At 46.0% G+C, this 13637-nt stretch overlaps 1 protein-coding gene across 3 annotated transcripts in view; it reads right to left on the reverse strand.

Moving 5' to 3' along the window:
* Positions 1 to 2366: 2366 nt before the first annotated feature.
* Positions 2367 to 13637, reverse strand: part of dnaaf5 (dynein axonemal assembly factor 5) — a 75018-nt gene continuing 63747 nt past the window's right edge. For 2 of the 3 annotated variants that reach the window (XM_071411733.1, XM_071411821.1), the window contains exons 12-14: positions 13393 to 13516; positions 12848 to 13039; positions 2367 to 3085 (exon numbers count right to left, since the gene is read on the reverse strand). In XM_071411733.1, the coding sequence (XP_071267834.1) occupies positions 2946 to 3085; positions 12848 to 13039; positions 13393 to 13516 (456 nt within the window). In that variant the 3' untranslated portion in view covers positions 2367 to 2945. Of the gene's footprint in view, positions 3086 to 12847; positions 13040 to 13392; positions 13550 to 13637 lie in introns of all 3 variants that reach the window. The other variant, XM_071411650.1, reaches the window with a different exon arrangement.

Below are 13637 nucleotides of genomic sequence, written 5' to 3' on the forward strand. Positions count from 1 at the left end.
GCAGCTCCAATATGCAGGTGTTTCGGTCTAGCTCAGTGCTTTCTGTGGTGGTGAGGTGAGCCAGCAGAAAATAGGAGCATTGCGCCGTGATTGGCTCAGTGTTCTGTCACTCATGAAGTACTAAATCCTTAGGAAGGGTAGACATCCAGAATTTCAGCCCTTTGGGTCCTGCCATATAGTTATATTACAAGTGCCCTTCAAAGAAGGTTCAAGGTCATTGGCCACAAATAAAATGATGTAAAATCATGTTTTAGGTAAAGTAGCTTTGATTGGACTGATCATGTCAACATCTTACTTTCAAAGTCTTAGCTAGTAGTCATCATCATCATGAATCAAGTCGGCAATCTACTGGCAAATCCTTTTTAATCCTTGTCATGTGAAGGGAAAATATAGATAAAACGTATCGGTGCTCATCGCCATTGTACATAAAGATTACACAAGTGGGAAATCGCAAATTCAACAATGACTCGTTTGGAAGGAATCAGTGGCTAACTGCAAGCACTGCAAAGAAACCACTAACATTAGCCTGCTATTCAATGGAGTGGCTGTGTTTTTTTCCCCGAGTTCCCACCATAAATCCAGAGAATGCCAGACTTTGATGACAAAATGTGTCCACAAAGGGCCGCTGCGCCACCTTCACAAGGTGAGTCCAAAAATGTCTTGTATGCTGCTGCATTAATGATGTAATATGCCAGGGAAATAGTATTACTTTCTTCGGTACAGTATACATAAGTGTATGTTGTGTAGTAAGCTGTTAGTAGCCCATGTGCCTCACCCTAATAATTTGGTCTATTTTCACCTCTCATTTTCACCTACAGTTCTAACTTGGTGGTGCACATGTAGCCTATAACCTGTTTTAGAAAAATGTAATCATTGAATATTGTAAGAGCTTTCATTGTCTGTTTATATGCCCCCTTTATTTATCCTACAGTTCTGACTTGTTGTACAGGGAGAACACTGTAAGAACTGCCCATGTTCTGAATTCTGTCGCTGTACATTTCAAAAGTGCTGAACAAATAGTTATATTGACTACGTCCGTCGTCGCTCATTAATGTCTTAATCGAAATTACGGATTGCCTCTTATCTGCTTGTCATCCCCTTATGCCATAGTTTGTACATCTCAATTGTCATTAGAAACCCCATTTGTTTTAAGCAAGTCAGCCATATCAGCTATGTATTTAAAAAAAAAAAAGTAAAGGCAGTAAATGAGGCTGAATGAACTGTTTCTCTGCCAGACAAGGCTCCGCTGATAGCCAGGTGTAGCAGTGGTAAGATGTTGGGTCTGGTGTTGGGTCAGCTTCATGTAGGCCCTAACAGTTTGTGGGCACCGTTTGTCACCGTTACAGTGCAATTCATGTATTGTTTAGTGTTGTATGTGTAGTGGCTTTGCTGGCATGCATCGCACTTTTTTTGTTTTGCCCCACCAAGATTTACATGCTAAAATTGCCACTGTATATAAATCAGGCAGACAGGCATTGAGGCATTCAGTTACTGTTTGATTGAACTTTAGAATGGGCAAAACAAGTGACTTTGAGCGTGGTATGATCGTCGGTGCCAGGAATGCCGGTTCCAGCGTCTCAGAAACGTCCGGCCTCCTGGGATTTTCACGCATGACAGTCTAGGGTTTACCGGAGAATGGTGCGAAAATACTAAAATACATCTAGTCAGCAGCAGTCCTGAAGGAAAAAACAGCTTGTTGTTGAGAGTTTTAAGGAGAAGGTCAAGAATCGCGCAAGCTAACAGTCAGCCACAACAGGCAAATAACGGCGCAGTACAACAGTGGTGTGCAGAACGGCATCTCAGAACGCACAACTCGTTGGTCCTTGTCACAGATGGGCTATTGCAGCAGACGACACCACCGGGTTCCACTCCTATCAGCTAAAAACATGAAGAAGTGGCTCCAGTGGGGACGTGATCACCAATACTGGACAATTGAGGAGTGGAAAAACATTGCTTGGTCCGACGAATCCCGGTTCCTGTTTTATCATGCTGACAGCAGAGTCAGGATTTGGCGTAAGCAACACGAGTCCATGGCCCCACCCTGCCTGGTGTCAACGGTACAGGCTGGTGGCGGGGGTGTAATGGTGTGGGGAATGTTTTCCTGGCACATGTTAGGTCCCTTGATACCAATTGAGCAACTTTTCCATGCCCCAAAGAATTCCTGCTGTTCTGTAAGCAAAGGGGTTTCCGACCCGGTACTAGATGGGTGTACCTAATAAACTGGCCACTGAGTGTCACAAATAAAAGGTTTTTAGAACCCATACACCACAATACCCTGCATGACAATTTGAATGGCCCTTCCCCTGTATGCCATTTGGAACACTAGTGTGACCACACATTACAAAAGAAAGTAAACCACAGTGCACTTAGTGAAAATGTATTATATTTATCAAAGATAAACAGTCAATTCAGTCTAGAAATCAAGGCACAACAGAATGAAATATCAACAATCAACATATAAAATATTTTCTGATAAGAGTTCAATAAACGCAAACTTTTTGAGGAACCAATTAAAAAGCATAGTAATGAACAAACAAAATCACAGAGTACAACCATGTGTTCTGGGGTGGATTTGAAAAAGGAAAGGGTAACAGTTGGAGCTCTAAGAGAACCTAAGCAGTTGGACAATATTCTTGTTGTACAGGATACAACAAATAGATACCTGCCTTAGTGCTGTTAGACACATAGATACAATGTGTCAAGTCGTATCTCGGGATGCCCATATCATTGTATCACTCTCTTGGTGACAGCTGTGTGTGTGTATACTGTATGTGTGAGAGAGTCCATGCTGGACATGACCATTTGTGAGAGGGGCAGTTCCAGGTTTGTTTTTCTTGGTATGTCATAGAAATATAATCTATATGATGTCTAGATTATATACAGATATAGGATCTTCATTTGACCAGTATTGTCGCATCAGTAGATCTTTCCAATACTATGCATCTCTACACCGTATCCTTGCGTAGAGAGTGGATGTGCTGGAGCAGTTGGTCACAGTAGACAGGGGTGCGCTGTTTGTCCCTCACGGCTTCCACTTCCTGCTTAAGGAGGGCTGGGTGGACACCACTGCCGGTCTTCAGGACCTCTGGACACACAGACAGACATGAGACAGTCAGGGGTTAAGTGGAAATGGACACACACAAATAAGTGACACACACACACACACACACACACACACACACACACACACACACACACACACACACACACACACACACACACACACACACACGTGAAAGTAGACTACCTAGAGGAACTCTACACAAAGGAATTCAACACAATAACAAAGTCAAGATATGTGGATTATTGTCACTAGCTGCAATCATTAATTGGAAATGAATAATTTGATTCAATGCAATTGTATTTAAGAGGACTGACAGTGAAGCAACCACCAGAGAATATTTGCAACGATACATTGATTTTAATAGTAATTTTTGGCAACATTTCTGTACTTGTTACTTTTGTACACAATACCGTTCTGTCTGAGTGATTGACAAGGGAGATGTCCAATGGAGCAGAGTTATCACAATCAATATTACCACCGGGGTTGAAGAATGCAGAGTTTTTTCAGTAAAGTCTCACATTGCAAAATGAGACCTCGCCCTCCTCATAATCAACAAACACCCCCACCTTCTTGGGCTTCTCTCTCAGGTGGAGGCAGATCGAAGGTGATGTAGAGACCTGGTACCCAATGTCATGCAGTCCCAAAGCCCAATATCTATTATCCAGTTCAGTAACAACATATGTTTCCTGTTGATGGACTGCCTGGCCACTCCCATCCACCAGTTAGTCTTCCCTTTCACCTGCACCTCATAGTAGAACTTCCCTGAGAAGCCCTGGTGTTCCAAAACAGACCCATGGTTAGTTAACCTTTTGGGATTGTCCGGGAGATTCTTTTGTCTCCATGTTTCACTCCTCAGACAGGATAAGGTATTGTCATGCAGTATCAGAATCCAAAGTCACATTCACTGACCACCGTTGAATTCTCTTCAACATAAACTTCAATTCATTAATCTCCATTTTGAAATTCTCAAGTTCAGAAAAGTTTTTGTGAAGTCTCTGATAGCTTAAAAAGAGCTCTCATCATGATCCCCACACACAGGTCACTGTGAACGCTGATCTCTGCACCATTCCACGCACCAGGGACTGGTCTGAGGGATGGGAAGCTGGTGGTCCTCAGGGTTTTTTAGCTCAGTGATTTCCTGCTCTAGCTCTTTAATGAGCCCTTCAGCCCATCTCTCAGTTGCTTTCTGCTTCTCTTCAACCACTGCAATGAGCTCAGCCTGGCTTCTCAATGGAATACACTACTGATGTGATAGCAGACAGTGTGCAGGTCCTCTCTCTTTCCATCTCTCTTTCTGAGCTCTACAGTGTTGGGGGGGGGGGGGCTTGGGAGTAGAAGTCTCTTGGACCTAGACTTGGCGCTCCGGTACCGCTTGCTGTACAGAGAGAACAGTCTATGACTAGGGTGGCTGGAGTCTTTGACCATTTTTAGGGCCTTCCTCTGACACCGCCTGGTATGGAGGTCCTGGATGGCAGGCAGCTTAGCCCCAGTGATGAACTGGGCCGTACGCACTACCCTCTGTAGTGCCTTGCGGTCGGAGGCCGAGCAGTTGCTGTACCAGGCAGTGATGCAACCAGTCAGAATGCTCTCGATGTTGCAGCTGTAGAACCTTTTGAGGATCTGAGGACCCATGCCAAATATTTTCAGTCTCCTGAGGGGGAATAGGTTTTGTCGTGCCCTCTTCACGACTATCTTGGTGTGCTTGGACCATGTTAGTTTGTTGGTGATGTGGACACCAAGGAACGAAGCTCTCAACCTGCTCCACTACAGCCTCGTCGATGAGAATGGGGGCGTGCTCGGTCCTCTTTTTCCTGTCGTCCACAATCATCTCCTTTGTCTTGATCATGTTGAGAAAGAGGTTGTTGTCCTGGCACCACACGGCCAGGTCTCTGACCTCCTTCCAATAGGCTGTCTCATCGTTGTCGGTAATCAGGCCTTGAGGTTCGTCCCAGTGCAGACATCACAGGACACTTCTCCAGGCTCGGCAGAGGACTCATCTCTGTCTCGCACTCGCTTAAAATGATCAGCAACATCTCTGAGTGTTTTGTTGATTTATAGCGGTCTCCTTTAGAATGTCTCTTTACACATTACACACTGGCACTGTTCAGTGGTATTTCAGTGTCCACTGATACAGGCCATGCAGAAGTTGTGTCCGCATGGAGTGGTGACGGGCTAAGTGAACACAGTCAGACAGATAGAGCACTGGATCTGATCAGACAGGAGACTGGAGGACGCCATTTCTGGAAGATAATAACCCCAAAAACATTAGGACTTCCTGGAATGAGTCAGCTCTTGATAGCTTTGTTTACGGCTGAATCTGAACTTGAAATACAAGTGTGTAATAATTGTTTCCAAACAAATCCTAAGTTTGGATTTAGCCCTTACTGTAAAAGGTGTCACTACAAATGTAGAGCTATTGATACTTCTGAACAGCACAACTCATTGTTTCCTCGTGTTCAGGAAGTCATGGGACTCTGATCGAAATCATTCAATCAATCATTCTCTCAATTCAATAAACTGCTACATTGACAAAGTAAACATATAACAAAGATGGTGGAATAAGATAGGAAGATAACAGACTAACAATACCGTAGTCATAAAGCAATACAAATAATAATCTCTCTCTACTCACCTGAATGTATAGAATGTGTGGCTGTCTGGAATTGTCTCTTTTAGTCACAATGATAAGGGCCTCTCACAGATGGGTAGAAAGGCCTCTACAGACAACATTCCTTCTGTGCCCCTTTTATTCATCTCAGTTTTCTCTTCTGTCTGTTCTCTGACTGCTGCCTCTTCATCTGACAGTAGTGATAATAATACTCAGTCACACCTTGGACTATGACTACAACTGCTTTACATTGACTGCTTTCACAGAGATAAAGGTAACGTGATGTATTACAAGCTTAGGTCACATCAATACATCTGTACTGTAAAAGCCTATCATATAGCAACACTAGCAGTATAATCTGAACTCCAGCAATGGTAAATAACATAGCAGTCGGACGTCTGTTTTGCCTTGTCTGGTCCCGTCCCGTGTATATATCGTTTTCTTCATTAATATTTCGTAAATATTTGTTATATTTGTAATCTCAATCTCAATCTACGGACTGAACATACTCTCCTGCAATCCGCCTCAACCAATGTGGTACGGATCTGCAATTTTTATACTTTAGAACCGGAACCCCCATCAGCAGCTAGCCAGCTAACTAGCTACTAGCTAGTAGTCAGTTAGCCACTGCTAGCGGTCTTCACCGTTAACTCGGACTTCAGCCAGCCTCAGCCCGGTCAATTCCTGCCAGTCTATACAGCGCGATATCAACCCAGAGCATATCGGACTGCTTTTTCTCTACCACATCTCCGGATTCCTACAGCAAGCTCTGAACCTTTACACTGGATCATCGCAGCTAGCTAGCTGCTATCCGAGTGGCTACTCCTGGCTAACGTCTCTGTTCCTAAGCAAGCACTAGTTAGCCTGGAGCTAGCCTCGAGCTAGGCCCACCTCCCGGCTAGCCGAAGAGATCCATCAGCTAATTCCTGTGCTACAATATCTCTTTTGCCAATTGGCCTGGACCCTTTACTGCCGACACCGAGCCCCGGCGATCCATCACGACTGGTCTGCCGACGTAACCGTCCGAGGGGGTTTCAACAGGCTCTTCCGTTGCGACGTCCCCCGGAGGCCCATCTGCTAAATCGCCGTGTCTCCAGCTCGCCTAGCTACTCACTGGACCCTATGATCACTCAGCTACACATGCCTCTCCCTAATGTCAATATGCCTTGTCTATTGCTGTTTTGGTTAGCGATTGTCTTATTTCACTGTAGAGCCTCCAGCCCGGCTCAATATGCCTCTAGAGACAAAACCTCTCTCATCGTCACTCACCTCCACTGTACTCACATTCTACCATACCCTTGTCTGTACATTATGCCTTGATTCTATTCTTCCGCGCCCAGAAATCTGCTCCTCTTACTCTCCGTTCCGAACGCACTAGACGACCAGTTCTTATAGCCTTTAGCCGTACCCTTATCCTACTCCTCTGTTCCTCTGGTGATGTAGAGATTAACCCAGGCACTGCAGCCCCCAGCATCACTCCCATTCCCCAGGTGCTCTCATTTGTTGACTTCTGTAACCGTAAAAGCCTTGGATTCATGCATGTTAACATTATAAGCCTCCTCCCTAAGTTTGTTTTATTCACTGCTTTAGCACACTCCGCCAACCTGGATGTCTTAGGCGTGTCTGAATCCTGGCTTAGGAAGGCCACCAAAAATTCTGAAATTTCCATCCCTAACTATAACATTTTCCAACAAGATTGAACTGCCAAAGGGGGTGGAGTTGCAATCTACTGCAAAGATAGCCTGCAGAGTTTTGTCATACTATTCGGGTCTGTTCCCAAACAATTCGAGCTTCTACTTTAAAAAATCCACCTCTCCAGAAACAAGTCTCTCACCGTTGCCGCTTGTTATAGACCCCCTTCAGCCCCCAGCTGTGCCCTGGACACCATATGTGAATTGATCGCCCCTCATCTATCTTCAGAGTTCGTACTGTTAGGTGACCTAAACTGGGGCATGTTTAACACCCCGGCCATCCTACAATCTAAGATAGATGCCCTCAATCTCACACAAATTATCAAGGAACCTACCAGGTACAACCTTAAATCCGTAACCATGGGCACCCTCTTAGATATCATCCTGATCAACTTGCCCTCTAAATAGACCTCTGCTGTCTTCAACCAGGATCTCAGCGATCACTGCCTCATTGCCTGTGCGCGTAATGGGTCCGCGGTCAAACGACCACCCTTCATCACTGTCAAACGCTCCCTAAGGCCTTTCTAATCGACCTGGCCCGGGTATCCTGGAAGGATATTGACCTCATCCCGTCAGTAGAGGATGCCTGGTTGCTCTTCAAAAGTGCTTTCCTCACCATCTTAAATAAGCATGCCACATTCAAAAAATGGAAAACTAAGAACATATACTGCCCTTGACCAGCACAAAAACATCCTGTGGTGTTCTGCATTAGCATCGAATAGTCCTCGCGATATGCAACGTTTCAGGGAAGTCAGGAACCAATACACCCAGTCAGTTACGAAAGCTAAGGCTAGCTTTTTCAAACAGAAATTTGCATCCTGTAGCACTAATTCCAAAACGTTTTGGGACACTGTAAAGTCCATGGAGAATTAGAGCACCTCCTCCCAGCTGCCCACTGCACTGAGGTTGGAAACACTGTCACCATCGATAATTCTATGATAATCGATAGTTTCAATAAGCATTTTTCTACGGCTGGCCATGCTTTCCACCTGGCTACCCCTACCCCGGCCAACATCTCAGCACCCCCTGCAGCAACTTGCCCAAGCCTCCCCCACTTCTCCTTCACCCAAATCCAGACAGCTGAGATTCTGAAAGAGCTGCAAAATCTGGATCCCTACAAATCAGCTGGGCTAGACAATCTGGACCCTCTCGTTCTAAAATTATCCACCGAAATTGTTGCAACCCCTATTACTAGCCTATTCAACCTCTCTTTCGTATCGTCTGAGATCCCCAAAGATTGGAAAGCTGCCGCGGTCATCCCCCTCTTCAAACGGGGAGACACTCTAGACCCAAACTGTTATAGGCCTATATCCATCCTGCCCTGCCTTTCTAAAATCTTCGAAAGCCAAGTTAACAAACAGATCACCGACCATTTCGAATCCCACCGTACCTTCTCCACTATGCAATCTGGTTTCCGAGCTGGTCACGGGTGCACCTCAGCCACGCTCAAGGTCCTAAACGATATCATAACCGCCATCGATAAAAGACAGTACTGTGCAGCCGTCTTCATCGTCCTGGCCAAGGCTTTCGACTCTGTCGGCAGACTCAATAGCCTTGGTTTCTCAAATGACTGCCTCGCCTGGTTCACCAACTATTTCTCAGATAGAGTTCAGAGTGTCAAATCGGAGGGCCTATTGTTCGGACCTCTGGCAGTCTCTATGGGGGTGCCACAGGGTTCAATTCTCGGGCTGACTCTTTTCTCTGTATACATCAATGATGTCGCTCTTGCTGCTGGTGATTCTCTGATCCACCTCTATGCAGACGACACCATTCTGTATACATCTGGCCCTTCTTTGGACACTGTGCTAACAAACCTCCAAACGAGCTTCAACGCCATACAACACTCCTTCCGTGGCCTCCAACTGCTTTTAAATGCTAGTAAAACTAAGTGCATGCTCTTCAACCGATTGCTGCCCGCACCCTCCCGCCTGACTAGCATCACTACTCTGAACGGTTCTGACCTAGAATATGTGGACAACTACAAATACCTAGGTGTCTGGTTAGACTGTAAACTCTCCTTCCAGACTCACATCAAGCATCTTCAATCCAAAATTAAATCTAGAATTGGCATCCTATTTTGCAACAAAGCCTCCTTCACTCATGCTGCCAAACATACCCTCGTAAAACTGACTATCCTACTGATCCTTGACTTCGGGCGATGTCATTTACAAAATAGCCTCCAACACTCTACTCAACAAATTGGATGTAGTCTATCACAGTGCCATCCGTTTTGTCACCAAAGCCCCATATACTACCCACCACTGCGACCTGTATGCTCTCGTTGGCTGGCACTCACTACATATTTGTTGCCAAACCCACTGGCTCCAGGTCATCTATAAGTCTTTGCTAGGTAAAGCCCCGCCGTATCTCAGCTCACTGGTCACCATAGCAGCACCCACCCGTAGCACGCGCTCCAGCAGGTATATTTCACTGGTCATCCCCAAAGCCAACACTTAATTTGGCCGCCTTTCCTTCCAGTTCTCTGCTGCCAATGACTGGAACAAATTGCAAAAATCACTGAAGCTGGAATCTTATATCTCCCTCTCTAACTTTAAGCATCAGCTGTCAGAGCAGCTTACCGATCACTGTACCTGTACACAGCCAATCTGTAAGTAGCACACCCAACTACCTCATCCCCATATTGTTATTTATCCTCTTGCTCTTTTGCACCCCAGTATCTCTACTTGCACATCATCTGCACATCTATCACTCCAGTGCTAATGCTAAATTGTAATTATTTCTCCTCTATGGCCTATCTATTGCCTTACCTCCTCCCTACTCTTCTACATTTGCACACACTGTACATAGATTTTTCTATTGTGTTATTGACTGTACGTTTGTTTATGTTTAACTCTGTGTTGTTGTTTGTGTCGCACTGCTTTGCTTTATCTTGGCCAGGTTGCAGTTGTAAATGAGAACTTGTTCTGAACTGGCCTACCTGGTTAAATAAAGGTGAAAAAAAAGTGAATAGTCCCTACAAAAAAAGCACTTCACGTTGACCACCAGATGGCGGTGTTGCACCACAGTTACATCCACTCCAACAGGACAGATACCACTGGTATTTAATGGTAATAAAGATGCTATGGAATTACTTGAAGTAGTGCCAACAGTAAGTGTTGAGGAAACCACATGGCGTAACTGAAGCTGTACAGTGTTGATACTCCTGTCAGTTGGGATGAGTTAGTTCACGTCAAGTCATCATTCGATACACTTCGGAATCCGCTTTGTTCCTCAAGTGGTGACCAGGGGGGATTTTTGCGACTTGTGTGTATAAATAGTGTTTTTTTCTTTCTCTGAGCTCTTTTGAACAAAGGAGAACAATGATGACTTGTGATGAGAGGGGATCCGGTGATTCCCCTGAATGTGTGTGCCAACCACGGGGTGTGTGTGTGTGTGTGTGTGTGGAGGAGGGAGCAGCACCCGCGCTGCCAGGGCTGTGGGATTATGGGAGGAAGGAATTATGGGAACAGGGAAAGAGGAATGAGAGGGGGAGAGAGGGAGGAGTGGCAGTACTGTCCATCATACTGTCAGAGGAGCAGTAGACATCAAAAGCTCTTGGGAGATGTGACTTTGAAATTCAAGAACCATATAAGAATGGGATCAAGAATAAAAGAATAGAAGCGGGAAAGAAAGGAAGAGAGAGATGGAATGAGGAAAAAAGCTTCAAACACAGACATGAGACAAAGAATGTCTCCAGATTTGTGGGGAGGATTGTGGTTATGGGTACGGGGGTACGACACAGCTATCAGTCAGCACTGGGTGAGCTCATCCACACACACACGCACACACACGTTTACAGCAGAGCAGTGCACATGTGCATGCATATCACACACACAGACGCACCAGTATCCTCCCTTCCTACTGGCTGTATCAATCGACCAGGGTTGGGGTCAATTCCATTTCAACTCAGTCAATTCGGGAAGCATTTTCTGAGGGACACTGGAATTGGAATTTAAACTCACCCCTTGAACTGACTGAATTGACATGGAATTGACCCCAAAACCTGTTATCAACCCCAACCCTCTACACCCACTCCCTGTACCATCACACCCAGGATAGGCAGCCCTTAGTGGTCTGTGAGCCTCCAGCCCCCCCTCTACCCAGGAGAACAACCCCCTAATCACAACCACATGGAGACCCCTCTCCCTCATCTTTCCACACAGCCATCCCATGTTATCCCCCTCTCTTTCATCTCTCTCTCATCCCTCTTTCACCCCTTTCCTCCCTGTCTCTTCCTCCTCTCATGCCTGGTGTTTTCCGACAGGGTTTGACGGTTCTGTGGTTTCATGGCTATTTGAGTGCGTGTGCATGAGTATCTGTCTTTTGTGTGTGTGCGTACGTGCGTGCAATGTGCATACGTGTGTGTGTTATTTATTGGCAGAAGGTCTGAGTGTGTTTCCTGTAGTGTGGATCAGGGGCCTTAGCTGAGAACAGTGCTGGAGTTTCACTCTGCTTCTCATGGAGGGTCCTCCTTGATTATCTGTGACAAACGGCTGGCGAACGCTGATGATTCAACCATATTCTCCCATCTTCATATGGATGGAAAAGAACATCAATGTTCTGTATCCCAAATGGCACCCTATTCCCTTTATAGTGCACTACTTTTGACCAGGGCCAAGTAGTTCACTATGTAGGGAATAGGGTGCCGTTTGTGACAACCTCGGACAGAGCTGATGCAGCAACAGCCACCATACTGTGGATTCCACTCAGTTTGAAACCTTTATCAGAGTTAATATCCTGTGTTCTGGCTGTGTGTCGGGGTATCAGAGCAGTAACCTTGACCACAGGATGTTCAGTGGTTGGGATGTAAATCATGTTTATGAACAGGACCTTATATACTCACTGTCATCCAGAAGGGAAGTTGTGTGTGTGTGTGTAGCTTTGCAGGGGTGATGACGGAGCGTCAATCACACACACTCCTCTGCCTCTGGATCCACTCCCGGCCCCGGGATGGACGAGGGGAGTGGTGGTGTGTGTGGAGTGGGGGGCTTCGCACGGGTCAGCGTGAAAGATGAATGGAGTGGAAAAGGTGGATAGATACGACGGAAAAGGGGGATCTGATATCCTAGCAATGTGGTTATGTGTATAGGGCTGTTAGACGTAGGAATCAACTGTTTAAACTCTGACTGAGACAGAGCCTGTGAAACATGAGCACTACTGCTACCCACCTGATCAACATGAAGACATATTCACTCCATGTTCACTAGCCATCACCACCACCATCATGGTATCTGTGCTCTTCATCAACATCTCATGTCTTCTAATCTCATCTGTTTCTCCTCCATACCATCTTTTCCATCATGACCTCTTCCTGGTCTAAGGGTTGTCATGACCCCTCTTCCTGGTCTAAGGGTTGTCATGACCCCTCTTCCTGGTCTAAGGGGTTGTCATGGCCCCTCTTCCTGGTCTAAGGGTTGTCATGACCCCTCTTCCTGGTCTAGGGGTTGATTTAGGATTGGACCAATGTGGTATTGTGAGTCTCACCAAGCACAGTGTCCTGCACGCGGCTGTCTGGGTCGTCCAGGTGCAGCAGGAGCTGCTGGAACAGGACCTCCAGGTGTTGACTGTAGAGCTGGGAGTTGTAGTCTTTCCCCAAGGAGGCAAGCCATAGGCCCAGAGCCCTGAGGGCCACGCCCCTCACCTCCTCACTGCTGTCATCCAGACGCTTCAGCACCTCTGAGGACACGCTCGCGCGCGCACACACACACACACACACACACACACACACACACACACACACACACACACACACACACACACACACACCCACAAATTAGAATGACTACGTTAGAATGACTACATTTATTTCTATAGGATCATAAACAATCATGGATGCATTTTAGAAATATGTAGAAAAAAGGTGTGTGTCAGTGACAGAGGGAATGAGAAAGAATTGAGAGAGGAACAAAGAGAGAGAATGAAAGAAAGAGAGAGTGAATGAAAGATAGGGATACTGTGGGCAAGAGAGGAGAGAAAGACATGTTTGCTCTAACAAAGACAGGATACAGAGGGAGACACCAGTATAGTACCAGGGTAGATGTTGTTCAGGGCATCTGGGTGGAGACTGGGTCCTATCAGTTTGAGCAGGGTGGATAGAGAGCGACAGGCCAGTAGTCTGGACAGCTGGGAGTCTTCCTCTAGAGCAGACAACACCTGGGGGCTCAGCCTCTCCTCCACAGCCAGTAACTACAGACACAGAGATAAAAACAGACAACACCTGGGGGCTCAGCCTCCCCTCTACAGCCAGTAACTACAGACACAGAGATAAAAACAG

The sequence above is a fragment of the Salvelinus alpinus genome, chromosome 1, assembly GCF_045679555.1.
Source record: "Salvelinus alpinus chromosome 1, SLU_Salpinus.1, whole genome shotgun sequence".
NCBI classification, from domain to species: Eukaryota; Metazoa; Chordata; class Actinopteri; order Salmoniformes; family Salmonidae; genus Salvelinus; species Salvelinus alpinus.